This window comes from Notolepis coatsorum, assembly GCF_963971535.1.
Source record: "Notolepis coatsorum genome assembly, chromosome: 14".
NCBI classification, from domain to species: Eukaryota; Metazoa; Chordata; class Actinopteri; order Aulopiformes; family Paralepididae; genus Notolepis; species Notolepis coatsorum.
Window position 1 is genome coordinate 110,447,385 of NC_140178.1, and position 15,912 is coordinate 110,463,296.

Genomic DNA, 15,912 nt, shown 5'->3' on the forward strand with positions numbered 1-15,912 from the left:
TGATCATTGAGTGTTCACGAAGGACTACGGCCTCTAGTCGTCTCCCTGTCCTTTATTGTCATTATTATTTATTATTCATATTCTTATCATCTAAACTAAACACCCCCCTCCCCCCCCCATCCTCAGGCCAGGGGTGGCCAACCCGCGGCTCGCGAGCCGCATGTGGCTCTTTGTCCGTCAATGTGTGGCTCTTCCATCCATAAAAAGAAATTATCAAAAAAAAAAAACCTTTTTTTTATAATTTTTTTTGTATGTCACTCATTCCATAAGGACGTAGAATAAACATTTACAGATTTGTTTTTAATTGGTCCATTTGCATGTTCTTGGTATCTGAATCTAGGGACATCTATGGATCTCAGGGAATGTATTCCCAGTGTCAGAAATAGTGTGTCTGTTACTAGGCTTGAGTAAATTGTAATGAACCAAAGGAGAATATCAATTATATTTAAAAAATATTTTTTTATCTTTGACTGTGAATAACACCATGCTAAAATTGCCCAGACCTGAAAAATCTAAGCAAATGAATAAAGGGAAGATGATTAAACAGAAGGTTTTGTAGATACAGTACTGAATTCTGCCATCTTTTTTATAATGTAAATTTCTCCACCATTTTTCATCATATTGCAACACAGTTTTTTGCTAGACGTTCACAGAAAGGTAGAGAAACTAACTGCGTTCTGTTTTATGGCAATAACGTTCAGGTTTGTGGGAGATAAGCCCAAAAAATAAGAGAAATAAAAAAGTTTATCCAGAAGTCAGATGATTGACAGGGGCTGGTGTGAGCTGGGTAGGGTAGTTTTTCCGAAATTTGAAAGCCCAGAGTCTCTTCCTTCAAAAGACTACACTCACTTTTGGATGTGCCACTTCCTCCTGTCAATATGCGCCGGTTTCCGACTCAATGCCCTGAGATTTCTATAATCTTATATTTCACTAATAACAGTTCAAATCATTGGTAAACAAACGTAATGCTGAAAATATACACTTTTACTGTATATTTCGGGCATAACGGGTTAACCCTGTGAGGCCCAAATTAAAAAGACATTAGCAACTTCAGAGGGTGGGACATATAAACACATTTACTCTCAAATAGCATTGTGAGGCTGAACAACAGGACCAATTGACTATACATGTGCTTAAAAATGTTTAAATAAACATTTACAGATTTTTTTTTTTTAAATGGCTAAACATGATTTTGTAATTTTGCAACCGTGGGTCTCACAGGGTACTTTTAACCCTGTGAGGCCCAAATGAGGCCAGAGGGTGAGACCTATAAACACATGAAGGGTGCCGTGACTGAAAAAAAAAAAGTTGAGAAATGCTGGTATATGGTGTGGCTCTTTGTGGTACCACAGTAATTTTTGTGGCTCTTAATCTCTGACTGGTTGGCCACGCCTGCTCTAGGCGGTAGGGATCCAGACACTCTTCCACTGCACAGCGTTCCTCCACATCTCCTCCAGGAGGAGCGAGGGATGAGGCTCCTTCTCCTCCTTCTTCTCCTCCTGCTGGCAGTGCAGCCACAGGGTCTTCAGGGGGCTGGTGCAGGTGTACTGGAGGTACTGACAACCCTGGGGAGGAGGGAGGAGGGGGGGGGGAGGAGGGAGGGAGGGAGGGGGGAGGGAGGGAGGAGAGAGGGGTGGCGGGAGGAGGGGGGAGGGAGGGATGGAGGGGGGAGGAGGGAGGAGGGGGAGGAAAGCGGGAGGGGGGAGGAGGGAGGAGGGGGGGGGGGAGGGAGGGAGGGAGGGGGGAGGGAGGGAGGAGAGAGGGGTGGCGGGAGGGGGGGGGGAGGAGGGAGGGAGGGAGGGGGGAGGGAGGGAGGAGAGAGGGGTGGCGGGAGGAGGGGGGAGGGAGGGATGGAGGAGGGAGGAGGGGGAGGAAAGCGGGAGGGGGGAGGAGGGAGGAGGGGGGGGGAGGGAGGGAGGGAGGGAGGAGAGAGGGGTGGCGGGAGGGTGGATGGCGGGAGGGGGGGGAGGAGGGAGGGAGGGAGGAGGAGAGAGGGAGGGGGGAGGAGGGGGGAGGGATGGAGGGGGAGGAGGGAGGAGAGAGGGGGGAGGAGGGAGGGGGGAGGAGTGTTACAGCATGCGTCTACACCAGCAGTTATTTTTTTTTATGTTCTGGCAACATATTTTAGCTAAATATGCCTCGTTTTATAAATGTGTATTGATAACATAGTGCTGTAATTAAATGGTCTAATAAATATGCATGATCAAGTTCAACAACGTGTGCTTTTATTTTGATATTTCTTAATTCCACGCTGAAATTACGCGATACATTAACACATTGAGTGCCAACGACGAGATTAGTCGGCTTAACTCGCCATGCGTTGAGTGTCAAGGCCCGAGAAAAAACGAGAAAACTCGTTTTTTTTATCGTTATTTCTTTTATTAGCGATATCCATTCATTTTTCATCCATCCAGCCTGACGTTATCATTGGGAATGGGTCTGAGCTCGAAAAGGGCAAATACCGCCGCCTATCGTCTCCCGGATGGTATTGCACATCATTGGATTGGATTGGGTGGGCATGTGCATCAGAAAAAAAGTCCGGTCCGGGGTTTTCCCTTCTCTGGCAAGCAGTATCTGTTACCACATTCACTGGGGAGGCTGGGAGCAGCTTTCGATGATGTGTTTTGGACTATAACGTTGGATCAATAAACGCGATCAATATTTGGAATGGCGATCAGGAATTGGATTAATCTTTTTGCAGAACATCTCTATTTTACCAGTTTTGGGTTAATCAGATGTTTTTTTTCACAGCGATCACAACGTGTGTGTGTGTGTGTGTGTGTGTGTGTGTGTGCGTGCGTAACGTTAGTGCTAAGCGTGACATGGATAATCGATTTTTCAGCCCGCTTCTCTAGCGTGCATAAGTACACCTATACTATCGATAATCTAGCGTTTATTTGAAAACGATTAATAAATCAGCCGAAAAATTACAACGTGTTTTGTGTATTCCACTAAAGAGCTATTATCGCGGAATTTCTCTGGAATTACTAGAACTCTCCAAAACTATACTTGTATTCAAAACGGTATAAAACGGAAATGTACCAATGAAAAAACAATCCGTTTCATACAGGTTGACTGCAAGCAAGTCATTGATAAGCGAGGGGTGTTTTAGACCCATAGCCATAATTTAAGATATAGTTTAAGCCTTCGCAAATTTCCCAGACCTCCCATTGACTTTGTTATTGGCACGGTAGCCCTATTATCGTCAAAGGGGCGTGGCTCTGAATGTGTTAAGTGTGGGGTCGCCAAAAAAGAGGAGCGGGAATCGGGAGGAGCGGGAATCGAACCGTGGAACCTCCAGATTACCAGACGACTGCTCTACCTCCTGAGCCACTGTGTCGCCCCATAAATGCTTTACGTTTGCCTGGCCCGCTAGCATTAGCCGTTAGCAATGACAGTAGCCAGCTAGCTCCCTCGTTAGATTATCTCAGTTGGCAATTAAGTAAAATAAAAACGATGGGTCAAAAAGCAACTAGGGTCGATGGGACGTTCCATCCTAAATTATCTTCGGCCTTGTGGAGCTATAGAGTTTTTACCGAAGACGTTTATTCCTGTAATCTTTCAAAATAAAGGTTTCAGAAATATTTTCAAAATAAAGGACGAGACGTCCTTCTAACCATTTTTTCAAAGTACTACGTCCGGGTCGGCTTGACCGTCTGGGGTTTAAAGACGCCAGCGTGACGAACGCTGTTCATTCAAGAAAGGAACTGGATCGAAACGAACATTAAAGACCGCGCAAAGCACAAGTCTTATGGAACAAGGCTGATGAACCTACATACTTTGGCAATCTAACTAACCAACGGTACGTTTTCATTGTAAAAGCAGACTACCAGTCTCAATTGTTATTTGTAAGCATTGAATGTAACGGCTTATTGATGTGTTTATAGGGAGGTGTAGTCTGACGTCGCTTTGGACCGCCCGCGAGGTCCACCCGTATAGGGATTTATCATTGGGAAAATGGATTATCGGCTATTCTAACAATTCTGCCTCATGAACATTGACAAGCTTTCCATTTTTGCACAAAACGAGTTCCCTTCTATCACTAACATTATTGTTTAAGCATTTTTGGTTGAAATACAATTTGGTGATTTTTCTTTTAGATTAATTGCGAATATTTTCATGTTGAGCTATAGATTGTGGATGAATACGCACAGAAAGGTACACCATGCAAATGTTAATGCTTTATTTGTTTTAAACGAGACAATTTAGAAATGGTCAATGGGGAATTACATTGTGTTTTCAAGATGGTGGACCAGCCGGAAACAGCAATAACGTAACCATGACTACACCTCCCTATAACGCGGGCTCCAATCTAATGTTATTGTGTAATGCTCAAACTTATCATTGATTGCACCTATTGTTCTCCGTTTACCACCAGGTTAATAATCTGACTATCGTTGATGAAACTGACGTACAGTAACTGATTACTGAACTGACTACAGCCAGCAAGAGCTGGTTAAAGACTGTATGATCTACTTCGGAATTAAAAGAGTATGAACCAGGAAGTCAACAAGTCCGAATTGTTTCCTTGGAAGTTACCTTGCCAAACTACTACCCTTCCTGAGGGAGATCTAGACAGTGCATACAAGTGTGACTGCCCCTGTATGTATAGTACATCTGTATGTAGTACATCTGTATGTATAGTACATCTGTATGTATAGTATATCTGTATGTATAGTATATCTGTATGTAGTACATCTGTATGTAGTATATCTGTATGTATAGTATATCTGTATGTATAGTACATCTGTATGTATAGTATATCTGTATGTATAGTATATCTGTATGTATAGTATATCTGTATGTAGTACATCTGTATGTAGTACATCTGTATGTATAGTATATCTGTATGTATAGTATATATAGTATATCTGTATGTAGTACATCTGTATGTATAGTATATCTGTATGTATAGTATATCTGTATGTATAGTATATCTGTATGTATAGTACATCTGTATGTATAGTATATCTGTATGTATAGTATATCTGTATATATCTGTACATATAGTATATCTGTATGTATAGTATATCTGTATATATCTGTACATATAGTATATCTGTATGTATAGTATATCTGTATGTATAGTATATCTGTATATATAGTACATCTGTATGTATAGTATATCTGTATGTATAGTATATCTGTATATATCTGTATGTATAGTATATCTGTATATATAGTATATCTGTATGTATAGTATATCTGTATGTATAGTATATCTGTATGTATAGTATATCTGTATGTATAGTATATCTGTATATATAGTATATCTGTATGTATAGTACATCTGTATGTATAGTATATCTGTATGTATAGTACATCTGTATGTATAGTATATCTGTATGTATAGTATATCTGTATGTATAGTATATCTGTATGTATAGTATATCTGTATGTATAGTATATCTGTATGTATAGTACATCTGTATGTATAGTATATCTGTATGTATAGTATATCTGTATGTATAGTATATCTGTATATATCTGTATGTATAGTATATCTGTATGTATCTGTATGTATAGTACATCTGTATGTATAGTATATCTGTATATATCTGTATGTATAGTATATCTGTATGTATTATATCTGTATGTATAGTATATCTGTATGTATAGTACATCTGTATGTATAGTATATCTGTATATATAGTACATCTGTATGTATAGTATATCTGTATGTATCTGTATGTATAGTACATCTGTATGTATAGTATATCTGTATATATCTGTATGTATAGTATATCTGTATGTATTATATCTGTATGTATAGTATATCTGTATGTATAGTACATCTGTATGTATAGTACATCTGTATATATAGTACATCTGTATGTATAGTATATCTGTATGTATAGTATATCTGTATGTATAGTATATCTGTATGTATAGTATATCTGTATGTATAGTATATCTGTATGTATAGTATATCTGTATGTATAGTATATCTGTATGTATGTCTTTACCTCCAGACTACCCCAGTACCAGATGGCCTTTATGACACTGTGATTGGCCAGAGCCGCGGTCAGCTGATCTCTACTTCCTGTTATGATGTTGACCAATCCTGCTGGCAGGTCTGAGGCCTGGAGCACCTGGAGTACAAGAAGGAGGGAGGGGGGAGAGGGAGGGGGGAGAGGGAGGGGGGGAGGGAGGGGGAGAGAGGAGAGAGGGAGAGGGAGGGGGGAGAGAGGGGGGGGAGAGAGGGAGATGGAGAGGGAGGGGGAGAGAGGGGGGGGAGAGAGGGAGAGGGAGGGGGAGAGAGGAGAGAGGGAGGGGGGATAGAGGGAGAGAGGGAGGGGGGAGAGAGGGGGGGAGAGGAGAGAGGGAGAGGGGAGAGAGGGGGGGAGAGAGGGAGAGGGAGGGGGAGAGAGGAGAGAGGGAGAGGGAGGGGGGGAGGAAGGACGAGAGAGGAGAGAGGGAGGGGGGATAGAGGGAGAGAGGGAGGGGGGAGAGAGGGGGGGGGGAGAGATGGAGAGGGAGGGGGGGAGGGAGGGGGGGGGAAGGAGAGAGGGAGAGGGAGGGGGGATAGAGGGGGGGGTAGAGGGAGAGAGGGAGGGGGGAGAGGGGGGGAGAGGGAAGAGGCAAGATAGAGGGAGGAGAGATAGAGGGAGGAGAGAGATAGAGGGAGGAGGAGAGATAGAGGGAGGAGAGATAGAGGGAGGAGAGAGATAGAGGGAGGAGAGAGATAGAGGGAGGAGGAGAGATAGAGGGAGGAGAGATAGAGGGAGGAGAGAGATAGAGGTAGGAGGAGAGATAGAGGAAGGGAGAAAAAAAAGGAGAGATAGAGGGAGGAGAGAGATAGAAGGAGGATGAGAGATAGGAGGAAGGGAGATATAGAGAGAGGAGGAGAGATAGATAGAAGGAGGAGAGAGATAGAAGGAGAGAGATAGAGGGAGGAGGAGAGCGATAGAGAGGAGGAGAGATAGATAGAAGGAGGAGAGATAGGAGGAGAGAGATAGAGGGAGGAGGAGAGATAGATAGAATGAGGAGAGAGATAGAAGGAGAGAGATAGAGGGAGGAGGAGAGATAGAGAGGAGGAGGAGAGATAGATAGAAGGAGAGAGATAGAGGGATGAGGAGAGAGATAGAGAGAGGAGGAGAGATAGATAGAAGGAGGAGAGAGATAGGAGAGAGATAGAGGGAGGAGGAGAGAGATAGAGAGAGGAGGAGAGATAGATAGAAGGAGGAGAGAGATAGGAGAGAGATAGATGGATGAGGAGAGAGATAGAGAGGAGGAGGAGAGATAGATAGAGAGGAGGAGGAGGAGAGATAGATAGAAGGAGGAGAGATAGATAGAGAGGAGGAGGAGGAGGAGGAGGAGGAGGAGGAGAGATAGATAGAAGGAGGAGAGAGATGGAAGGAGAGAGATAGAGGGATGAGGAGAGAGATAGAGGGAGGAGGAGAGAGATAGAGAGGAGGAGGAGAGAGATGGAAGGAGAGAGATAGAGGGATGAGGAGAGAGATAGAGAGGAGGAGAGAGATAGAGAGGAGGAGAGATAGATAGAAGGAGAGAGATAGAGGGATGAGGAGAGAGATAGAGAGAGGAGGAGAGATAGATAGGAGGAGAGAGATAGGAGAGAGATAGAGGGAGGAGGAGAGAGATAGAAATAGAGAGATAGAGGGAGGAGGAGATAGAAGGAGAGAGATAGAGGGATGAGGAGATAGAAGGAGGAGAGAGATAGAAGGAGAGAGATAGAGAGGAGGAAGAGAGATAGATAGAAGGAGGAGAAAGATGGAAGGAGAGAGATAGAGGGATGAGGAGAGAGATAGAGGGAGGAGGAGAGAGATAGAAAGGAGGAGGAGAGATAGATAGATAGAAGGAGGAGAGAGATGGAAGGAGAGAGATAGAGGGATGAGGAGAGAGATAGAGAGGAGGAGGAGAGATAGATAGAAGGAGAGAGATAGAGGGATGAGGAGAGATAGATAGAAGGAGGAGAGAGATAGGAGAGAGATAGAGGGAGGAGGAGAGATAGATAGAAGGAGAGAGATAGAGGGATGAGGAGAGATAGATAGAAGGAGGAGAGAGATAGGAGAGAGATAGAGGGAGGAGGAGAGAGATAGAAATAGAGAGATAGAGGGAGGAGGAGATAGAAGGAGGAGAGAGATAGAAGGAGAGAGATAGAGGGAGGAGAGAGATAGAGAGAAGGAGGAGAGAGATAGAGAGGAGGAGGAGAGATAGATAGAAGGAGGAGAGAGATGGAAGGAGAGAGATAGAGGGAGGAGGAGAGAGATAGAGAGGAGGAGGAGAGATAGATAGATAGATAGAAGGAGGAGAAAGATAGAATGAGATAGATAGAGGGAGGAGGAGAGAGATAGAAATAGAGAGATAGAGGGAGGAGAGAGATAGAGAGGAGGAGAGAGATAGAGAGGAGGAGGAGAGAGATAGAGGGAGGAGAGAGATAGAGAGGAGGAGGAGAGAGATAGAGAGAGGAGGAGAGAGATAGAAGAAGAGATAGAGGGAGGAGGAGAGAGATAGAGAGAGGAGGAGAGATAGATAGAAGGAGGAGAGAGATAGAAGGAGAGAGATAGAGGGAGGAGGAGAGAGATGGAGAGAGGAGGAGAGATAGATAGAAGGAGGAGAGAGATAGAAAGAGAGAGATAGAGGGAGGAGGAGAGAGATAGAGAGAGGAGGAGGAGAGATATAGGGAAAGGAGTTACAGACCAAAATCCTTTGTTATGAAAGAGAGGAGGTGGGGCCAGGATGACACACCCCCACCCACACACACACACACCTGGATGAATTCCAAGGCAGGGAGCGGGTACTTCTGACTGGGCACCATGACAACAGCGTTGCCCATGGCGATGGTGGCCCCGAGCACCGTCACCATGGAGAGGAGGGGCTTGTCGTCAGGAAGGACAACCCCCACCACTCCCAGAGCCTCTGAGAGGGAGAGGGCGGTGCCGGACTGGGGGACGGGCTGGAGGAGACACAGAAAAACAGGTGTCAGGTATCAAGAAAGAGAATTATAGAGTTATACAAGAGTTAGTCAAGTTAGTCAAGAGTTAGTCAAGAGTTAGTCAAGAGTTAGTCAAGAGTTAGACAAGAGTTAGTCAAGAGTTAGTCAAGAGTTAGTCAAGAGTTAGACAAGAGTTAGTCAAGAGTTAGACAAGAGTTAGTCAAGAGTTAGTCAAGAGTTAGTCAAGTTAGTCAAGAGTTAGTCAAGAGTTAGACAAGAGTTAGTCAAGAGTTAGTCAGGAGTTAGTCAGGAGTTAGTCAGGAGTTAGTCAGGAGTTAGACAAGAGTTAGTCAAGAGTTAGTCAAGAGTTAGTCAGGAGTTAGTCAGGAGTTAGACAAGAGTTAGTCAGGAATTAGTCAAGAGTTAGTCAAGAGTTAGTCAAGAGTTAGTCATGAGTTAGTCAGGAGTTAGACAAGAGTTAGTCAGGAGTTAGTCAGGAGTTAGACAAGAGTTAGTCAGGAATTAGTCAGGAGTTAGACAAGAGTTAGTCAAGAGTTAGACAAGAGTTAGTCAAGAGTTAGACAAGAGTTAGTCAAGAGTTAGATAAGAGTTAGTCAAGAGTTAGTCAAGAGTTAGACAAGAGTTAGTCAAGAGTTAGTCAAGAGTTAGACAAGAGTTAGTCAGGAGTTAGATAAGAGTTAGTCAAGAGTTAGTCAAGAGTTAGACAAGAGTTAGTCAGGAGTTAGATAAGAGTTAGTCAAGAGTTAGTCAAGAGTTAGTAAAGAGTTAGTCAGGAGTTAGATAAGAGTTAGTCAAGAGTTAGTCAAGAGTTAGTCAAGAGTTAGTCAAGAGTTAGATAAGAGTTAGTCAAGAGTTAGATAAGAGTTAGTCAAGAGTTAGTCAAGAGTTAGTCAAGAATTAGACAAGAGTTAGTCAGGAGTTAGTCAAGAGTTAGTCAAGAGTTAGTCAAGAGTTAGTCAAGAGTTAAGTCAAGAGTTAGACAAGAGTTAGTCAAGAGTTAGTCAAGAGTTAGTCAAGAGTTAGACAAGAGTTAGTCAGGAGTTAGTCAAGAGTTAGTCAAGAGTTAGTCAAGAGTTAGACAAGAGTTAGTCAAGTTAGACAAGAGTTAGTCAAGAGTTAGTCAAGTTAGTCAAGAGTTAGTCAAGAGTTAGTCAAGAGTTAGTCAAGAGTTAGTCAAGAGTTAAGTCAAGAGTTAGACAAGAGTTAGTCAAGAGTTAGTCAAGAGTTAGTCAAGAGTTAGACAAGAGTTAGTCAAGAGTTAGTCAAGAGTTAGACAAGAGTTAGTCAAGTTAGTCAAGAGTTAGACAAGAGTTAGTCAAGAGTTAGACAAGAGTTAGTCAAGTTAGTCAAGAGTTAGACAAGAGTTAGTCAAGAGTTAGTCAAGAGTTAGACAAGAGTTAGTCAAGAGTTAGACAAGAGTTAGTCAAGAGTTAGACAAGAGTTAGTCAAGTTAGTCAAGAGTTAGACAAGAGTTAGTCAAGAGTTAGACAAGAGTTAGTCAAGAGTTAGTCAAGAGTTAGACAAGAGTTAGTCAAGAGTTAGTCAAGAGTTAGTCATGAGTTAGTCAAGAGTTAGACAAGAGTTAGTCAGGAGTTAGTCAGGAGTTAGACAAGAGTTAGTCAGGAATTAGTCAGGAGTTAGACAAGAGTTAGTCAAGAGTTAGACAAGAGTTAGTCAAGAGTTAGACAAGAGTTAGTCAAGAGTTAGACAAGAGTTAGTCAAGAGTTAGTCAGGAGTTAGACAAGAGTTAGTCAGGAGTTAGATAAGAGTTAGTCAAGAGTTAGTCAAGAGTTAGTCAAGAGTTAGACAAGAGTTAGTCAAGAGTTAGTCAAGAGTTAGACAAGAGTTAGTCAGGAGTTAGATAAGAGTTAGTCAAGAGTTAGTCAAGAGTTAGACAAGAGTTAGTCAGGAGTTAGATAAGAGTTAGTCAAGAGTTAGTCAAGAGTTAGTCAAGAGTTAGTAAAGAGTTAGTCAGGAGTTAGATAAGAGTTAGTCAAGAGTTAGTCAAGAGTTAGTCAAGAGTTAGACAAGAGTTAGATAAGAGTTAGTCAAGAGTTAGTCAAGAGTTAGTCAAGAATTAGACAAGAGTTAGTCAGGAGTTAGTCAAGAGTTAGTCAAGAGTTAGTCAAGAGTTAAGTCAAGAGTTAGACAAGAGTTAGTCAAGAGTTAGTCAAGAGTTAGTCAAGAGTTAGTCAAGAGTTAGACAAGAGTTAGTCAAGTTAGACAAGAGTTAGTCAAGAGTTAGTCAAGTTAGTCAAGAGTTAGTCAAGAGTTAGTCAAGAGTTAGTCAAGAGTTAGTCAAGAGTTAAGTCAAGAGTTAGACAAGAGTTAGTCAAGAGTTAGTCAAGAGTTAGTCAAGAGTTAGACAAGAGTTAGTCAAGAGTTAGTCAAGAGTTAGACAAGAGTTAGTCAAGTTAGTCAAGAGTTAGACAAGAGTTAGTCAAGAGTTAGACAAGAGTTAGTCAAGTTAGTCAAGAGTTAGACAAGAGTTAGTCAAGAGTTAGACAAGAGTTAGACAAGAGTTAGTCAAGAGTTAGTCAAGAGTTAGACAAGAGTTAGTCAAGTTAGTCAAGAGTTAGACAAGAGTTAGACAAGAGTTAGTCAAGAGTTAGTCAAGAGTTAGACAAGAGTTAGTCAAGTTAGTCAAGAGTTAGTCAAGAGTTAGACAAGAGTTAGTCAAGAGTTAGACAAGAGTTAGACAAGAGTTAGTCAAGTTAGTCAAGAGTTAGACAAGAGTTAGTCAAGAGTTAGACAAGAGTTAGTCAAGAGTTAGTCAAGAGTTAGTCAAGAGTTAGTCAAGTTAGTCAGGAGTTAGTCAGGAGTTAGTCAAGAGTTAGACAAGAGTTAGACAAGAGTTAGTCAAGAGTTAGTCAAGAGTTAGTCAAGAGTTAGTCAGGAGTTAGTCAGGAGTTAGTAAAGAGTTAGTCAGGAGTTAGACAAGAGTTAGTCAAGAGTTAGTCAAGAGTTAGTCAAGAGTTAGACAAGAGTCAGTCAAGAGTTAGTCAAGAGTTAGACAAGAGTTAGTCAAGAGTTAGTCAAGAGTTAGACAAGAGTCAGTCAAGAATTAGTCAAGAGTTAGACAAGAGTTAGTCAAGAGTTAGTCAAGAGTTAGTCAAGTTAGTCAGGAGTTAGTCAAGAGTTAGACAAGAGTTAGTCAAGAGTTAGTCAAGTTAGTCAGGAGTTAGTCAAGAGTTAGTCAAGAGTTAGTCAAGTTAGTCAGGAGTTAGTCAAGAGTTAGTCAAGAGTTAGTCAAGTTAGTCAGGAGTTAGTCAAGAGTTAGTCGAGTTAGACACAAGTTTGTCAAGAGTTAGTCAAGAGTTAGTCAGGAGTTAGTCAAGAGTTAGTCAAGAGTTAGTCAAGTTAGTCAGGAGTTAGTCAAGAGTTAGTCAAGAGTTAGACACAAGTTTGTCAAGAGTTAGACAAGAGTTAGTCAAGAGTTAGTCGAGTTAGACACAAGTTTGTCAAGAGTTAGACAAGAGTTAGTCAAGAGTTAGTCAAGAGTTAGTCAAGAGTTAGTCAAGAGTAGGGATGGGAATTGATACGATTTTATCGATACAATTCCATTATCGATTCTGCTTATCGATCCTATTCTTTATCGATTCCCTTATCGATTCCTGATCCATTTATAATTTTAATAAATTAATTGGAAATGCAACAGAACTAAGCTGGTTAGAATAACAACATGCAACTTGACATTTCTGATTGTCATTTATAATTTATTGTTGAGCCCCCATGTCAGAAAAATACAAAAACTGTAAAAAATTTATTAACTATACACTTAAATAAAATAATGTATTTGAGAACTAATTTAATCTATTGAACTGTAATTGCATTCAACAGGTTGTTATTGCAAAAGAGAATTTGTTAGCAATAACCTACCTGTATAAATAAAGGTTAACAGTAAAAACATAACTGACACATAAGTAACATCTAGGAAAGCAATTCACCACACACACACACACACACACGCACACGCACACGCACACGCACACACACACACACACACACACACACACACACACACACACACACACACAGCTCCCTCCCCCCCGAGCCCCCACCCGTGCCAGCTCAGTGTTCTCTTTCAATCTCTCTGCAATGAGCATGGCTATTTAGCTAGCTAGCGGCTAACGTTACTTTACCATGTAAATGAATGACTAGGATGCAAAGCACTTTCAGTTTTCACTGCACACACAAAACGGTCGCAATATCGAGCCCTTTAGGTTTTCCTAAAAATGAATACATTATGTAAATATGATTATTGTATACATATTCATTACTGTCTCGCAATTTCAACAAATGTCCCGCAAAATCGACTGGATCATATGGATTTGGTCACCCTAAGTGTGGTAGGGAAAGGTTAACCGTCTCTAGTGTGGTAGTGAAAGCGTTAACCGGTTGTCGTGTGGCTAGGGATGGGAATCTAAAACCGGTTCCTGTTGGGAGCCGGTTCCTAATTGTCCGATTCCTGGAATCGCATGCCTCCGTGACTATCGATTCCTCTTATCGCTGCCAGGTTTTTTCTACAGTTGCGCATAACGTTAGCGGCACGCATGTAGCCATGGCAGACTATTTTTTTTTTTTTTTTTTTGTATTTTAGCGTTTATCGCTTTATTCTACTGGGCAGTCCAGTAGAGAGAGCGAGAGGTGAAACGGCAGACAGAGTGGGGGGGGGGAAGACATTCGACAAATAACGACGGGTTCGGGAATCGAACCCGGGTCGGCCGTGCCGCGACTCAGCACGTTATGTGGTTCAACACTGGGGCGCCCCCATGGCAGACTATTTGATTCCTGAAGGGCTCGAAAATTGCCTGGGTTTTGGTCATATGCTCCCGAAATGCTCCCACTGTTTGGCTGTTTCTATGTGCAGTGAAAACTACTCCAATGTTTTAGAACCTAGCCATTGAATTAATTCAGGGTAACCTTAAGATTAGCCGCGGAGCTAACGCTAGCTAATCAAGCTCACAGAGAGAGATAACAGCTGACAGCAGGTAGTACAGGTACAAATAAAATAAAAAAGGGGTGGGGGCTGTTGTGTAAACCTTGTACTCTTTAGTTCACATATAATAAGAGACGGAGAGCGTGTGATCACGTTGACTGTTTGTTTACTAGTAGGTAAGTCAGGAAGTACCGTGCAACATACAAACATGTCCGTGTAGCAACACGAGCCAATACCTGACAGGGGCGAGCGGGGACCAGGGAGGGAGCTCTGTGTGTGTGTGTGTGTGTCTCTGAAAGACCAGAGACAGAGAAGACAGAGGAATAACGACCTGTTGAATGCAACTACGGTTCAATAGATTAAATTAGTTTAAGAATAAAAAAAATTAAAATATTTTTTTTAAGAGAATCTCAAAAACACAATATATTTTATTTAAGTGTAGGCTATAGTTTTTTTTTTTTTTTTTTTTTTTTTTACAGTTTTTGTATTTTTCTGACATGCGGGCTCAACAATAAATGACAATCAGAAATGTCAAGTTGCATGTTGTTATTCTAACCAGCTTAGTTCTGTTGCATTTCACAATTTATTTATTGAAATAATAAATTCATCAGGAATCGATAAAGAATCGTATCGATAAAAAGGGCGGCTAGGTGGTGTAGTGGGCAAGGCACTCGCCACCAGTGTGGAGACGCTAGGATTCGCGTGTTCGAATCCAGCTCTCCACATTGTTTTTCAGTTTGGCTGGTCGTCCGCAGTAATACACATTGGCCGTATTACGGGGAGGGAAAACTGAAGGGTGGGGATCGAACGTTGTGAACAAGCGACTCCTACAAGTCGGTTGGTGCGCCTGCGCAGTAGAATCAGGAAGTGTCGGGGGCAGCGTGAGCCTCCCACGCGTTACTCCTCGACACTGAGAGATCGAGCTGCGCAGGTGAAAAGATGCGACTGCTGTTACCTCAAGTACCGGAGGGGACTTGTGCTATGTATGACTTAGTCCACATTGCAGCCGGCTTGTGGGAGGCAAGAAACAGCGTTCGTGACAGGGGAGGGTTGAATTGGATGATACGAAATTGGGATGGGAGAAAATATGGAAAAATGGGAGAAAAAGTGGATAAAAAAAAAAAAAAAAAGAATCGTATCGATAAGCAGAATCGATAATGGAATCGTATCGATAAAATCTTATCAATTCCCATCCCTACACGTGGCAGTGAAAGGGTTAACAGTCATGTCGCGCCTCAACTACTGCAACGCTCTGCCAGCTGTTTACTGGCCTCCACCACCAAAGCTCTTCCAACTCGTACAGAACACAGCGGCTCGCCTGATCCCCAACCTGCCAAAGTCCAGCCCATGTCACCCCACTTCTCAGAGAGCTGCACTGGCTTCCCATCGCCACAAGAATACACCTCAAGGTCCTTCACCTGATATACTGTGCAGCGAGGGGAACAGCTCCCTCCTACCTCCGGGTCAATGGTTTCTAACTACACACCCTCAGAACCCCTACGCTCTGCATCTTCTAGCTACACACCCTCAAGACCCCTACGCTCTGCATCTTCTAACTACACACCCTCAAGACCCCTACGCTCTGCATCTTCTAACTACACACCCTCAAGACCCCTACGCTCTGCATCTTCTAACTACACACCCTCAAGACCCCTACACTCTGCATCTTATAACTACACACACTCAAGACCCCTACACTCTGCATCTTCTAACTACACACCCTCAAGACCCCTACGCTCTGCATCTTCTAACTACACACCCTCAAGACCCCTACGCTCTGCATCTTCTAACTACACACACTCAAGACCCCTACGCTCTGCATCTTCTAACTACACACCCTCAGAACCCCTACGCTCTGCATCTTCTAACTACACACCCTCAGAACCCCTACTCTGCATCTTCTAACTACACACCCTCAGAACCCCTACGCTCTGCATCTTCTAACTACACACCCTCAGAACCCCTACACTCTGCATCTTCTAACTACACACCCTCAAGACCCCTATGCTCTGCATCTTCTAACTACACACCCTCAAGACCCCTACACTCTGCATCT

General features: G+C 42.7%; 1 protein-coding gene across 1 annotated transcript in view; it reads right to left on the bottom strand.

Moving 5' to 3' along the window:
- Positions 1 to 268: 268 nt before the first annotated feature.
- The window catches only part of aldh16a1 (aldehyde dehydrogenase 16 family, member A1), a 95,451-nt gene continuing 79,807 nt past the window's right edge, over positions 269 to 15,912 (bottom strand). The window contains exons 15-17 of the mRNA XM_084329403.1: positions 8,732 to 8,917; positions 5,967 to 6,092; positions 269 to 1,565 (exon numbers count right to left, since the gene is read on the bottom strand). Coding sequence (XP_084185529.1) covers positions 1,398 to 1,565; positions 5,967 to 6,092; positions 8,732 to 8,917 — 480 coding nt within the window. The 3' untranslated portion in view covers positions 269 to 1,397. The remainder of the gene's footprint in view (positions 1,566 to 5,966; positions 6,093 to 8,731; positions 8,918 to 15,912) is intronic.